We start from the raw sequence: 17,165 nt of genomic DNA, 5'->3' as shown, positions 1-17,165 counted from the left end.
TTATTTGGTTTATGATAAGAATTCGTAGGATCTTATCAAATTTTTCTGTAAATTGTATCATCGTTTAATCGTTAACAACAACAGTTTTATTAGATTTATCTTCTTTCAAAATTTCTCCTTTGATTGTTAAATTCTTTGGTTTAAATTATATTTTCAGAATTGATATTGCTCTGTTGCTCTGTTGTTGTTTAATTTCCAATTTATTTTTAAAATTAGTGATAATATTACAAGTGTCAGATCTTATTGCATCTAGATGTTCTTGATTTTAGGTCTCTTTCTGTTGTAAAATTAGTTTTTTTAATAATTTTTGTAAGATAAAATTTGACATTTCGACTTTTCTTCAAGTCAATTTGAGGATGTATGTATATATGTAGATATTGAGGTGTCATATACATTTCGAATCAAAGGATCTATTTTGTCTTCCTTTTTTGCTGCCCAGTGTTTACAGCTGATTTGCTAATCCCACTCCTTTTAGAATGTTCTGAATGTGGGATTGCGGTAGCTGCCAGAGATCATCGTCTCCTATTTCATACGTTCCCAGGTGAAGTGCTCTGAAGCTCCATAGTGTCTCATCCTTCGAAAATTGTGGATAAAGTTTTCGTCCTCTGTTCAACAATATCTGCACGCCGCATTACCTGCTAGTTCTAGCGTCTTCAGGTGTCCATTTAGGCGACAGTGCCCCTATAGGTTTATACATTCAGCAGATCTTCTCTGGTTATAGTTTCCCAGGAGAGTCTTCGCCTGTTTTAGGCCCTGTAGGTTGTCCCAATAATTGGTTTGAGGATTGAGGATAGGCTAAGCTCAATAATTAATTATATCACTGGACGACTTACCTCTTAGCCACAAACACTAATCTCCTCGTGATAAGAGCATACTATACTATAAACCTTCGTGAAGCTACAGAGAATTTCATCGTTCAATAACCAACCAATCTAGAAGACATAGAAAAGCGAAATTTTCAGTACAGTTTCAGCATACATCATAGTATGTTCAAGTACGCCTGAATTGAGTTTCAAGTAGTGGGTACGGTGAAGAGAATAACGAGTTTAGATAGCAAGCAGAGAGAAACAGGGAGTAGTAAAAAGATAAGTTTTTTCTCCCTATTCTGATAGTACTATTTCACCCACATACTGCTCTCTCTATACAGGGTGTCCCACGACGAGTTAAAACTATCTGTATAAGGCAAAATAGTTATAGTAAAATCATGAAAATTTCTACATTTGGGTTTTCGGATACGAATTTTTTAAATAAAATATTTTTAAATATAGCCGACTTCCGGTAGACTGAAACTTTGTTATTTTGAATAGAGCACCTTGTATATTGATACATTTTTGAAATCTGAGTAATTTTTGTATAAATTTGTCTACAAAAAATGCATACTTTATTTTATACAGGGTATGTATAAGAAGTATGCAAAGTTTAATATCATAAATATCGAATGTCCTCATTTTTTTAGCTAGAGCCAGCCGGTTTTTTTATTTTAATGTATTCAGGGGTAAAAAATAAGGCGAATTGATGTATATAGATTCTATACCTTTACCTTACCGTTATCCATATATTCAATGTTTTTAGTAAATTTTTGGAAAAGCAGATGCAAATCAATAACTGGTTTAATTCGATTAACTTTTGCTTCAAATGAACCGTATAGCTTCAAATTGTTGAGTCTATCTGGTTATCTAACAGTAACTAAAGTACATGTTGTTGTAATAAATTTGTCACATTCATCATGTATTAAAAGCATATTTATATTTACATTATATTATTACAAAGCTTACTAAAACTATATATAAAAAATTAAAATTTGTTAAAAGTTGGAATACGATTAGTAAATATAATTTGATTTATTTTTTTACAGACCTTGACAAAATAAAGAAAAATAATTTTTTATTTCATAATGCTTGTATCAACAGGTCAAAATAAAGTTTAGACTATAACTGCATTCCTAAAAATTTGCAGAAAACGTTTAATATCTGAATAACGGTAAGGTTTAGGTATAGGAAAGTATACATGAATTTGTCTTATTTTTTACCCTCGAAAGCATTAAAACGGAAAATACCAGGTGGTTCTTTTGAAAAAATTAAGAAATTTGATATTTATGGAGTTAAAGTTTGAACACATTTTATACACACCCTGTATAGAATGAAAAATCTTCAAACATAGATTCAAATAAGTCTGACCTTTCTGAAAGCAACCGAACAGAAACCATTTTCATATCTTCCATATATTTAAAAAAATAAGATATAAGGGTCTGCAAAAATCAAATTTTTTACAAAAACTTAATAACGTAAAAAGTATGCATTTCTCGAAAAAAGGTTTTAAACAGAAGTATAATAAAATTTTACGTAGATTTCAAAAATGTATCAACATACAGAGTGTTCCTTCTCATGATTTTACTATAACTATTTTGCCATATACAGATAGTTTTAGCTCGTTGTGGGACACCCTGTATATTTAGTATTAACTTTATAGCACATAAACGTCCTGTTTCCAACTAAAAAAATTGACAAACAATAATTTTTATCATTCTTTCGACATTTTCAACTTTCCTCACACATTTCTTGTAGTAACAGTAATCCAAAAGATATAATTCTAGCAATTCTAGTATGACCTATGACCTATTATAATGAAAATAATCAATATTAGAATATTTTCTATTTATTGTTCATTTTAGTGATAATATATATTGAAAAAATGCAGTTGATGACACAGAACTTGTAAGCTTGATTTTGCAATAAAACATACCCAAAGCAATAAAAGAAGCAACAAAGAATAGTAAATAGATTTTATTATAATCGCTTGAATTGATGGCAACTACTTTTCTGAGGCTTAATAGATGGTTGTCTGTCAGTATCACCATTAGTTTAATTGTGTATATCAATGAACAAGAAACATCTTACCCTTATCCAATTTCTTGATACATTTCACCATTGATACACCTGCTTTATTGGATCAGTACCGAGAACCTCTTGACACAAAGATTACATTGTTGAAATTTTGTGTCTAGTGTTAATTTGGGTTTTAAAGTGGTATTAAAAAGTAAGAAGATATGTTTGAATGATAAAAGAAATGGAGAGATGAGTGATTGTCAACAGAAAAAATTTATTGATTATAGAGATACACAGTATAATTTAGATCATTTGGTAGAAAAATGATTTTCAGTAATAAAATATCATTCATTTGCTAATAGGAATTTGATATTGTGAGAGATAAGGAAAAATTTTATAAAAAAATACGAGATGTTTTGATTTGATGAACCAAATTCGTATAAATGGATAATTAGTATGTTTTTGGAATAATCTGATGATAGTTTAGAATAGTAAATTATGTATTGCTAGATTGAATGACATTATTGAACATTCTATTTGGTATTATGTTTTAAAAAGATACTCTTTGCACCAACACCAATTGAGGTAATATTGATATAATTCATTCGAATATAAAACATGATTCAAACTTGAAACTTAACTATATGCTGATATTGGCAAAACTAGTGGAAAACATAATTTTTGAAATCAAAGCATAATCCCGGTAAAGGTGTGATTGTGTTGTCAATAAAGTAGATTGAGGTGTAAATTAAGGCCAAACAAAGTGTGAAGGCCTGACATACGATATTCAAACATTGCGTTCATTCCACAAAATGTTATTTAACTCAGCCAGGTAAAAATTACCTAGTAAATACAGTCCGCTAATTATAAAACTTTGATATTCCATGTTAAAATTATCTAACATAAGTAAAAGGAATACAAAATATTTTCATGTATAAAAATTTAACACATAACCTCTAAAACAAGCCAATTTCATTATAATACACTTGATAATATCAACGATCTATCATCATGATTTCTATAAACGGAATTTGATGGCAACTCGTAAACTTTGTGAGAAAAGTAACCCAAGGTACAAAAGAATTATACGAATCCTTTTTCCAAAGTTTTCGATCAACAATTTGGTTACAATTCTGGAATTATTATGTATTAAAGTACAATGGTAGACTAATATGTCCAGCAACATCTGAGTATTTATTCATCAGAGAAAAATATTTCACCTTATTGATGGAGCCTATATACCGACAGCCCCTTAAGACATTTTCAATGCTTCCAGATGTTCGATATTACCTTTGATCATGTTTTTTATGAATATTGTCGTCTTCAGCTTCAAATTAAATAAAACGTAAGACGTGCACTATTAAAATATTTAGAAGCAAACTTTTTTATTTTATAATTTTACATTATTTTATTCACTCTGCTTCGTTGTTAGTCACAATTTTGCAATGTATTTTCTTCTCTTCCCTGTAATGTAAACAGCACATGTCGACACAGTTTTGAAAGACGTAAGTGACAGTTACCAAAAAGCTATCGATTGCCCTCTACCCTAGATGACGGGTTGTAATTCAAATTAGTTCCCTTGGGTGGTGATAATTTGTGCTATTTAAAACATATATCCTATTCACTTAGAAAACATCTTATATTTATGAAGTTATATGTAAAAATGAGTTCAATTTTTTATCTCGTCAACAACGCAATCCAACAATGATTTTTGAAAATTTCCAACTATTTCCAACCAAGTTTTCTGTTACTTTTGAAGTACTTCATGAGACTTTTGACTTGGTTGTATTGTATAAAATTCTATTTTTCGTGAAAGTACGTCAACAGCACGGTTTCTGAAACTGCACTACAGCTTTTGTTTGGCATCATTTATTGAAGTATTAATGCGTTGCTTAGCCAGGTAACTTCTTAACATGGTTATATTTTAGTTGTCAAAATGCCCAAAAAGTTTCTTGGTGTTACATTCACAAAGCAAGTTTCGTCTTTATCCTGGGAGTAAAGTTTTGGTTTGAAATGTATTGGAAAAATCTGTCACCGCGATAACTATAATGTGTGGAATGCGAAAATACTTAGTTATTCAGGCATTACCTCAAAGTAAACTATTATTTTTAGGTTTAATTTCCTGTTACGTTGTCTTATTTTTAATTCTGTATGAGTTTTATACAAATCAATAATTCAATTTTCTTCTAATTATTGATATTGGTTTATCAGCTTGTCGTTGTTGATACAATATCAAAGCCTTTGATGGTACGGAAACCGTTGTTCATAGAAAATTTACGAATGAATAAAAATCCAAGAATACATTCTGCGGAAAGGAGAGAACATCGACTAGTACATGTTACTTATATCCCTTATATAGTAAGAACTATTCAGTGTCTAATATTCTATTTTGAGTCACATTACTTTTGATGACACTTAATATATATTACATCTTACTTAGAAATCTTTCTCTTCTTCTAAATGCGATATTTTTCATAGGGTTACGATAGAAGTTTTCCGCATTTAAAAAAATAAAATGAAGTTTTTCCATATCTGACAAACAAACATTTCGGGTTTTTGTTTCAAAAGTTGAATTAATTACATTTAAAGAACAAATTGGATTAGAAAAGTCTTCCATCACGTGACTAATACGTCAGCACAACATTCATATGAATCAAAACAAAATTTCTAATAACTCTGATTTTCTGCAAGAAGACAACTCTGCTCAAATAGTGACCTGCACCAAACAAATAAACTAACGAGTAATAGGCATTTTGAATTAATTCTTACTTTATTTTTCACTTTTCGGATGTTGACTCAAATATTGACAAAATTACCGCAATAGCATCTATTTACATGACGTAATTTTAATTTTTCTAGCAACAATAATACATTGGAAGAGATTTCCTAATTCTTCGAATTATTATAACGTTTTCTTTTGAAATAGGCTATAGGTCTTAATAGAATATTGCTAAACAACTTGAAAATCGACGTTTCGGCGAATATATTACCATCTTTAGGTCATCACACAAATCCAAATATTCATAACAGACATCAAAAATAAAATTTGAACACATATAGGTACTAGAAACTGAAACAACTTAGAGGAACTTTTGAAAAGTTCTTGCTGGAACCTCAAGCCCTGTATGTCTAAATGGAACCTGGTACATTGATTGATTTCTGTTCTTACTCTGTGAAATTGCATCGATACAACTTAACACTTTTTAAAAAACATTTTATATATTTTTTTGGTGAAATGTTTGAAAATAACTAGTTAATAATAAATGAAGAATCTATGATTTATCATATTCAAATTGAGAATTGGCAGAACTTTTTGTATTCTGAAACTTTCATTACTCAGAACATCTATCATCAAACTTACATTGAATTACTAGTTTTTTAATAATTCAAGGTCCCACCTATAATCAGCTCGTGGAACATCACACTGTATAGATAATATACAGTGCTTTCAGATAAAAGTATCCACCTTTAATAACTTTTGTAATACTGGTATTTAGAAAAAATCCAAAAACACGTCAATTTATGTTGGAAGGGGCAAGCATTATGGCTTATTTAAACTTACTGGAAAAGCCACCCCCTCACCCCTAGCAGAATCCCCTTTATTTTTTTAAATTACTTGTCATATTTTTTATGTAAAATTTGGATACTCCTCTTTGAGCTGATTTCAAAAATGTATAATACTTGTAGGTTAAAGTGGTTAGTTTATGAGATAAACAATTTTTCTTTTAAGAGCACAAATTTTACTTATTATTTACTTTCACCTTATTTGCCTGTACTAAAATGGGTTGTACAACAGTTCAAACTCTTTAGTCTTTTTAACTGTGCTATTTATTCTACTTAAAAAATCCAAACAACAAAAAACTCTACTTTTTATTAAAGTTTGACATGGTCAACTAGAATTTGTAGTCACTATTGATAGTGTAATTTGATACATTATTTATTTTGTTTCTCTGAAATGGTTTACTCTTTGCAAGAAAAAATTGAAATTGTAGGTTTATACTACCAAAATAATAATTGTGCAAGAGCTGCTGCTAGAATATTTAAAGAATTACATGACGGAAGACATGCAACTCATAAGTATGTAATTCAACTGATGGAGAAATTTACCACAACAGGGTCTGTTTGCAATAAAGTGCATAAGCGAGAGGGACTCGTAAATAACGAAGCAATCCAAGTGGCAATTTTAGGGCAAGTCAGCTTAGAGGCTCAACAACCCCAATCGTTGTCAACAATAAGTAGAGCGATCGGTGTTTCATCTTCTACAGTTTTCCGAGTTCTACATAAATTCAAGTACCACCCATACAAAGTTAAGTTGGTGCACGAGTTGAATGAAGATGATTTTGATCGTCGTCTAGAGTTTTGCGAATCAATGACGCAAATTATCAATAACAATCCACAATTGTTAAACAATATTTGCTTCTCTGATGAATGCTCATGGTCATTAAATGGCTTAGTAAGTAGGCATAATTGTAGATATTGGGCTGAAAGTGATCCACATATTATGCGTGAATTCCATACACAACATCCCCAAAAGTTAAACGTTTGGTGTGGTATCCTAGGTGACCACATTGTCGGACCTTTCTTCATCAACGGAAATTTAAATGGTGAATCATATCTTGAGTTACTCAGGGAAGGGGTTGACCCACGTATTACAACAATAATAGAAAATGATGATAACCTTTCCGAAGATTTACTGGTATTTCAACAAGACGGAGCTCCCCCACACTATGCTATGCCTGTCCGACAATTTTTAAACGAAACATTCCCCACTCGTTGGATAGGTAGAAGGGGGCAGATGATGGAGTGGCCACCTAGGTCACCGGATTTAACACCCCTAGACTTCTTTTTATGGGGGTATTTAAAAACAAAAGTTTATGCTACCCAACCAGAATCTCTAGATGATTTACGAGAGAGGATAGTAAATGAATGTCGACAATTAAATCCAGCCGTATTAAGCAATGTCAGAGAGGCATTTCAAAATAGATTATACCATTGTATGGAAGTGAATGGTACTCATTTTGAACACTTATTGTAACTTCATAATAAATAGCACAGTTAAAAAGATTAAAGAGTTTGAACTGTTGTACAACCCATTTTAGTACAGGCAAATAAGGTGAAAGTAAATAATAAGTAAAATTGTTTATCTCATAAACTAACCACTTTAACCGACAAGTATTATACATTTTTGAAATCAGCTCAAAGAGGAGTATCCAAATTTTACATAAAAAATATGACAAGTAATTTAAAAAAATAAAGGGGCTGCTGCTAGCGGTGAGGGGGTGGCTTTTCCAGTAAGTTCAAATAAGCCATAATGCTTGCCCCTCCCAACATAAATTGACGTGTTTTTGGATTTTTTCTAAATACCAGTATTACAAAAGTTATTAAAGGTGGATACTTTTATCTGAAAAGCACTGTATATGCATTGGAACGTGTTATTTTATTTAAGGTGTGAACTAGAGGTTAAGAATATGGGACTGTATAGTATTATTACCACATTTTCATTTAGTTATTTTGTAGTAAAATAAACATTGTAATCTTTTCGACTCACTGTACTTTAGGTATTATAAAATATTCAAAGTTTATATTCACCGATGTAAAGTTAAGAAGAAATAGGACTGATCTCAACAATAAATATATGTTCAATCTAAAAATTCGCTGAAAACAATACAGTAAATAAAGCTCACGTCGAATTCAACGGTATTCACGGTACGACAATGATATCGTTGTCTCTTGTTAGGAATTATACGTATGTCTTGTGAAGAAGACAATCGATCTTATGTTATGATTGATTTTTATAGATAGAAGAAGATAGTATGTAGAAAATATGTGTTCGATAAATCGTAGATTGAGTCCAATTATATTTTGTACATACACAGTATTTATTTTAATTAACAAGCAGAGGTAAATATCTAATTAACGATGCGTAAAGCTATTTCAATTTAATTAACTCACGTATTGAAAAAGAAGAATGTCAAAAATATATCATATAATATCAAGTACAGTTTTCACTCAGTAAATTGCCAAAGTTTAAGCACTATCAATGATCTGTGCAAAAAGCAATTAGATTCAATTTACAAAAATTCAATTAGTTCAATACTGAACAGATAGTAACTTCATCATACAAAAGGTCTAAACTAGAATTAGTCAGAAAATATTATCCATAATTTCTGTAAACTCAACAACATATCATATATTGAATTTGAGCTTATACACTAGAAAATAGGAAAGACCAAAAATATAAATATTGAAAGAGCAGATGTAAATCCAGCTGTTCGAATGTTGCAAGACAGAATTATACCAGGACCAGATGACATCTGAAACGTATCACTTGTATGGCTAATATCCTACTCAGCAGTTAACAGCTATCAATCAAAAAATAATCATGGTCAAAAGGAGGACTGCTATACCAATGAGGACGTATTTCTGACTTATAAAAAACACAATCTAAAACGTTATCTACTAATCTAGTCAATTCCATTTTTCGACTAACAACATCAAAAACGACATTTAATTGCAAACTGGAACGAGAAGGGGGAGTTGTCCAGTAGTAAATGATGTCCACATACATAGGTACAGACATATCAGGTAGTGTGTTTGTGATAGAAGATAACAGGCAATAAGAGTAGCGCACAATACAGCACAATTAAAATACTGAGACAAAAACCAAATCAACAACTTACAAGGTATTTGTAAGACCAGTCACGGAACGCTTGTCAATACAGAAGAAGTATCTATAACATGTCGTTTATTTGATCACCCGGTCCAAATAAGACAATCATCTACTCAGGATTGGAAATGACTATTGCACGCACACTTTTTGTTCGCGAACTCTCCCGTATTAAGTTTTCAGTAGACATGTAATTCTTTTGCATGTAAAAATGTCACCTTTAGAATCTATAAGAATGTGAGCGTAATTCATATTTACTTTCTGGTAAGTAGTATGATTAACACTCCTCCAATATCACAAGGACACCACTTCTTTCATTGAGATAGTGGATTATTGTTAGTTGTTAGTTTCCTATGGATCTTTAAATTTATATCTAGTTGTCTGTACCATTTCGATATCTACACAAAATAACTTTAAAAATTAAAAAAGTGTGATCAGTAGGTTAGAAGACGATGGTTTGCCGACTAAGATTGTCAACAAGACTATTGCGCTGAGGGTTGTATAAAATTGCATTGCAAACGTGAGTGAGTATCACTGATCCAGAAGAATCACGTGTCACTTTACAAATGAAATGTGAATTTTTTCTCTGGTGTTTTTATTGTGCGTGTTTGTATTAAAAACAAATTTCGTTTGGTTATTGAGACTATAAAATCCAGGCTACATATAACATATATTATATTTTAAGGAGAGTTCCTTTTAAGTGCGAAGCTGTAAAAAGGCAAGCCATCTTCATAATTTTCATTTTGTGAATGAAAATTCCATAGATTAACATGGAGTTGTCCCAAAAAACCTTCACCGTATTTGATTAAGGAAGATATCTGACTATGATATAACAACATAATCAGTATAAGATTCTAACTGACTTCTTCAGTTCCGTTACTAATTTATTGAATTATCATCGATTAAAAGTAAACACATTTTTGTCGATTGTAAAGTTACGATATAGAGATATCCCAATTTAACTCATTTATTTTACATTATACAGAACAAGAGTTTTCACCTTGTCTATGTTTTTGTTAAGTTATATTTTCAGTTAAGCCGTATTCTCACCAAAGCTGGCTTTGCTGGTTTGTAAAGTCAGATTTCTTTTTTCTACAGGTCTGGACGTGCTAAATGTGTACGCCGGGTAACAAAAAGCTGCTCGTGTGTGCTCGTGTCGCTTGAAATAGTGTTTAGATGATTTAAATTTGTTGGTAATTTTTATTCAGTTGTATGGTCACAGGGAAAGTTCCACCATTATTAAATTCCACCTTAAATTCCACCACTAGCGTCAGTTTTACGTGAAAGGAGAATTTATAAATGCAAAAATAAATGAAGTTCTAACAGGAATTAATTTAACATTGCATGTAAAATGTATAATACAAAAGACTGACAAATCCATTTTACCCTTTAGCGGGGAGGTTGAAAAGGAACGAAAGCCCTGAAACAGAACCTGCTGCAACTAATAACAGCATGTATACAACTGTGTGTATTTTGCCAGTGACATGAAAAAGTCGTGAGCAAATAGACATACAGAAGACATGATGTTTTCAACACGCTTTTAATTCTTCATCTTAATATGTTAATTTCAATACTCAACGACTATGCTAGATTGGGATTCTTTTTTGTTATAGCGTAATTCGTTTGAATGATTTTGAGAAAGGAACTGAATTTATCTGACCATTCATAGTAGCATTTCTCAAATCAGCATTTGACATTTAGTCCAATAGAAAAACTTGGGGACACCCTACCCTACCTATTTTAGTACAGATTGAAATGACGATTTCAGATTTGAGTTCTACTAAATAGGTTAATAGGTAATTTACGCAATAGGTGCTCTGATGAGGTCGGAAAACATACCAGTCCACTTCACAAGCGTCAATCAAAGATTAAGACTATTGTGGTTAGATCTATCATACCAAAAAGTTTTTTAAACCTTCATTTATTATGAATTTTTTCAAATCGATTATAACAGTCTATATCCAGTCGAATCAAATCTATTGAGTGTCTAAACGAAACGGATACGAGTTGACTAATTGGGTGGTTTTTAAAGGAATACAAAGTATTGCGCTCACTTTAAATTGGAAAAATGATCCAGTTCCTGGAGTTCTATTTCTCAGTTGGAAAGTTTCGATCATTATAGATGATGATGCGAGATTAATTAAGTAGAAGTATGTTTTTTATGTGTTCCGTATTTCAGGATAGAAAACTTATATGTCCATCAGACACTTTAGTCAAGTAAATCTAACCTTACGTCACTCGATTGATATATAACCCCATGGATATTTATTGATTTATTGTTGAAATTTGAGCATAAAATTGGAGAAGAAATTCCGGGTAAAATACTTCAAATACCGATAAATGTTGATTACCCTGTTTATAAATATTTAATGTGATAATTCTTTCTTCCTAATGCAAACTTTAATTTAATGATTCATAGTAGCATATCAAACTAATAATGATATGTCATTGAATACTCACCCTGTCCCAGCAAATCTCGTAAACACTTGCATTATCTTCAGACTCAATTCTCTCTCTCTTGAGTTGAACTGCAGTGATAAATTTAAAGGGTGACCGAATACGTATTCTATCTCGTCACCGTGCATTACTCCCATCCATTCACCCCATAAAGATGTGCTTGTGCGCTGCAACAATTCAACAATCAAATCAAAACAATTAATAACTTATAGATTTATTATTTGAATTTGATAAATAAAATTCACAATTTCTCCCCTCTTGAATTTATTCAAAATCATGTCATCGGTTAAATTAAAAACTCGAATTTGCAAAACGACAATCAGACCTATAATGACCTATACATCAGAAACAAGACCAGAAATATCAAAAAAGCGAAAACATTGGACGATTATGTGATGTAGTACGGTAGGGCTCAGAATAGATCCCCGAGGTAAGCCGTTATATGCTGTATGTGGACCATGTAATACGTTTTTATGATCACGTAAAAATATTTTTTTGTTTACAAAAAGATTTTTAATATTGGCATAAACCGTTTTATTAATTCCAATTTTCTTCATTTTATTTGTGTAAATATTTAGATCCACTCATCATATGCCTCCCCAATCTACAAAGTGTGTGTTGATTTTTCGAAAAACTTATCTGTATATCTGAAACTAAAGGAGTTACGGCGTCTATTGTGCCGCATCCTTTACGAAAACCATATTGAATGCTTGGTAAAATGAACCTACTCTCTAAAAAATGTTCCAATCGAATTTCTATTAACCTTTCAAAGGTTTTTGGGATACAAGATATCAACGAGATAGAGCAGAGTGATGATGATAATCCCGAGTTTTTATTAGGTTTCAATATAAGACAAACTACAATGTTATTGAAGCAATCGAAGAACTTTTGAATCCTCCAGCAATCATTGAATAATTGCAATAAGAAAAGCATATAGTTAGTTAAGTTTATTTAACAAAGCTTGTTATACAAATGCTACAATTCATGCTGCATCTTTGTTAAGTTGTATATATTACGACTTTGCTTCAACACACATTAATAAAAATTTCAAGAAGCTTATTCATATATTCTAGAAGGTTTTTCTTTCACTTCTTTTGAGTCCATACTTGTTCTATTCGCCACAGAAACATGGTGAATGTCAATACTGTGAAAAGCCACAATTTGTTTCTACAACATTTCATAAACATATCTGAAACTATTGCCTGACAAAGTTCCATTGAAACTAACAAAAATCTTTCAGATATGGATATATTAATGATATATTAATGACTAAATACTACATTTGATCTTTAGAGGCAGTACTTAGAACCTCTATTGAGTATTTTAGATGTAGGTATATAGAAAACTTAGTACATTTTCAGTGGATTGCGTATAATTAAATCAAATCTTAAGCATATATTCAGAAAAAATTTCTTAATTTGTTATTGAAAAGATCAAGGAAGGACCTTAAAAACTAGGAAAAGCAAACATCACAGGCTATTAAATATTCAAGACTCTATCAATGAAACAACTTATACCAAAATACAGAAGGAAGAGACATCCTTGTTATAGTAAATGTCAAAATATGATAGCCTGGGTAAGGCACGTTAAAGGAGAAGAATTATTTCTGAAGAAAATATTTGAGCTGTCTGGAAATTTCTGTTCAAATGATGTGACAGAAAAGCCATATCGTTGAAATTCCATGTCCCTTCAAGATGGATTGATTATTCGAAATACAACTATGTCAAAGTCACTTAAAGTAAAATATCTAATGTCCCAAAACTTTCCAATATTGCCGGAAAGCTTGAGTACACAATGGAAATGAACAACAAAAAACATTTCAATTTACCCTGAAACACGCTTCGATAATGGTAATTGTATAGAATATTCAAACAGCTATGACATTGATTTAATCAAAATATTAATTTTACAGGTGAAAAAAGTTGAAAATAACAAAAAGTCCTTCTATGAAGGAACTTGATATTGTCACTGACTCTTTGGACAAAAAACATTTTCAACAGCCAAAATTTGTGTTTAAAAAATACTTAAGTTTGTAACAAACTGGAAAGTTAGTAATCAATCAATGCGCATCAATAATCCAGAAGAAATCGTCGTGAAAATGTGGCCAATATTTTTACAATGAGTTCTAAAAGTTACAATGAATTCTAGAAAAATTAACTGAGTTCTATGGATTTAGATATGCTGATTTCACAATCTTCATTTTCCTCTATCACGTAAGGTTTACCTGTGCAATACAGTATAAAATTAATAAATAAATGTATAGGCAAGCATAAACAAGCATAATATTGAATAAGATCATGGTCAAACAAGTTCAAGAGTTTCAGTATCTCACATGAAATGTAGACCCTTGTTCTACATAGATTTATCGTTAAAAGTGAACGGTATTAGGATTTTATTATCCCTCATATCTCGCATATTTTGTTTTATTTCTGTTGAATACACTGATGAAAATCAAGAGTATAAGTGAATTTATTCACTTACTTCAAACTGAATCTTGGAGGTTAATAAAAGGCATAGTATCCTCACAAAGTGTATAGAACATGTAAGGAAGACCTTCGTTGGTTGTTCAAGTGTGAAAAAATTTCAATTTATTTCTTTATTTCTGTAAAGTGTGAATAACAAAAGCAATGATATTTATGATTAGTAGATGTGGAGGAGTTTAATACAAAAAATAAAAATAAAACATCTCTTTGACATAGTTATTCGTCCAATGAACTTTAACCTCCGGTCACAAAAATGTCATAGATTATATAATGATTATTTAAAATTGTAGCTCATGAAACAATTTTCGAAATCATTACATGATAAGAATTTTTCAAAAATCTGTCTTCGAAATTGCCGAAGCTGTGAGAAATTTTTACAAAAGAATAAAATATCTCCAAGATTCTACTCGAATTCATCAGAATTCAATCATTCCATAGGGGAGCACTTCCAGGATAATATTCACGTAACTTTTTCATGGTTTAATTTTTTCCTCACTAACCCAGCAATGAAAACAGTTTTCTCCATAAGGGTTTGGAAAACTAATATATCTGTCACATTTGTATAAAGGTTTGACAGTTGACATTAGAAACTTGGCGGACAGTATAATCATCCTAGCGAAATTTTTGTCCAACTTTAAAAAGTAACGCTTTCGTCAAACCGCCCTCGCATTTGATGAACTTATAAATATCTTATTCATAATAAACCCAACTCTTGGTTAAGCACACTTTTATGCTCAGATAGGTTCTACGGTCATTGTGGAAGGAGTTCTGATGAGTTAGTTTAAAAATTCAATATATGTATGCAAGTCGCTCTTTCAATGACATTAATGTCTGTGGAATTGTTTATCAATTTAAAGAAGAGTCAATTAACCCCTTTAAGCCCATGTTGCCACATGTAGCAACAAGCTCAAATTGATTTATATCCCAGATTGCCACTTGTGGCAACAATTGATATGTTTAAAATAAACGTTGGAATAATATCGTAGTTGAATAGTATACCCTGGAATGAGATACTTAGGTCAAACGCATGTATAGTCCGCATCCATATTTTTGGTGGTCTGCAGTGTAAAATGTTATTTGCAACGGTGCATTGCTGCAGTATTAGATAGTTTAGGAGTTTATTCCTTAAGAATCGATTTGCATATATAAGGGGCCCGGTATGAGAAAAATGTGAGGAGTAAAATCTATCGATGAATGACCTCGTTACGTTTTTGGTGCGTCATTCTAATATTATCTCTTATTTGTTATTAGCTTTAGCTACGTGTACAATATTTCTTCTATATGCATTTTTTATCGTATTAAAAAATTACCTTTTTTTTGCTATAATTATTTCTTATTTCATATTTTCAATTCTGCTGTTGTTGTAGGTTTTCACTTTTATTTTCTGCTTTGGTTTGCTGACAAACATTTTTAAATAATGAGAAAATTTAATACTTACTTACTTCACCAGCCTACTAGACGTTTGAAGAAAAATTCTCGACGTTTACACATTCGTTAAGATATCTCGGAACAGAAGAAAGATATCGATATGCGATTTTTGATATTGGAGTTTACTCCTTAAGAATCGATTTGCATATATAAGGGGCCCGATATGAGAAAAATGTGAGGAGTAAAATCTATCGATGAATGACCTCGTTACGTTTTTGGTGCGCACCCTACGATGCGCAACTTTCTAATTTGTCAGTGTCGACATACTTATATTGCTGCTTTTATTATAAATGTCAATAATTAATATTGTTATTGTGACGTTTTAATTTTTATCATTGTGTTCCGCTAAAGTGAACTGAAAGTATTTTCAAATAACTATGGCAGAAAGAGGTGTAGATGATATTGCCGGAACATCTAACAAACACGTGGTTGCAAGGTACGTTATAATTCATGTATTTTATGTATGAGCATGTGCAATTTGTGTTTATTAAATATTTTAATAATTATCGATGTAGTTCATATAAATTATATTTGAAAACAACACATAAAATTAGATAATCAACCCAATATGAATTATCGAGCGCATCCACATAAAATAGAAAATTTCTAACTTAACCAAAAATTAATTTTTTTGTCAATGTCTATAAATTCTTCCACGTTATTATGATTTATTTTATAAATAATTTTCAAATATTAACAACTGTAGTCAATAATTCGATAATATTATCAGAAAAATCAACAATATTTTTTCATTATAATAATGTTTTTATATAATTTTCTTTGGAAAAGTTATTTTTTAGCTTATTTAAATAATTTTCATGTACTATTTATTATTGTATGTAAAAGATTTAGTGACATAATTATCTTTTTATAACCATTTTAATTATTAAAATAATATATTTTAAATAAAAAATTAATTATAATAATTAAAAAAAAATGTTTATAAAAACCTTTTTTTAACAATTTTCTAAAGACAGCGAGCTTACAGATTAAAAAAAAATTAATGAAGGAAGCCCAAAATATTCTGGCAATCAACCAATCTTTTTTAAGTTAAATAAACTCTTTTTGCGTCTGGTTAGACTATCGAACTTAAGGAGTAAACTCCAGTCGTTTGTCGGAGCTGACACACACAATTTTTTTTATGCGTTTTACTTGTAAGGATGTCCGATGTGAGTGATGATGAACCATTTGAGGATTCGGGATCCGAATATTTACCTAGTGGTCCTGATACGGATAGCGAAAGCGACGACAGTTTATCGAGTATTTCAGAAGACGAAGATCATGTATCTACAATCCTGGGTAAAC

At 30.9% G+C, this 17,165-nt stretch overlaps 1 protein-coding gene across 1 annotated transcript in view; it reads right to left on the bottom strand.

Moving 5' to 3' along the window:
- Nucleotides 1-17,165, bottom strand: part of LOC130445734 (acetylcholinesterase) — a 365,089-nt gene that overhangs the window by 77,549 nt on the left and 270,375 nt on the right. The window contains exon 4 of the mRNA XM_056781576.1: nt 11,953-12,116. Coding sequence (XP_056637554.1) covers nt 11,953-12,116 — 164 coding nt within the window. The remainder of the gene's footprint in view (nt 1-11,952; nt 12,117-17,165) is intronic.

The sequence above is a fragment of the Diorhabda sublineata genome, chromosome 1 (assembly GCF_026230105.1).
Source record: "Diorhabda sublineata isolate icDioSubl1.1 chromosome 1, icDioSubl1.1, whole genome shotgun sequence".
In the NCBI taxonomy this organism is placed as follows: Eukaryota; Metazoa; Arthropoda; class Insecta; order Coleoptera; family Chrysomelidae; genus Diorhabda; species Diorhabda sublineata.
The sequence above is the reverse complement of the archived record's forward strand: the minus strand, read 5'-3'. Positions and strand labels throughout refer to the sequence as shown.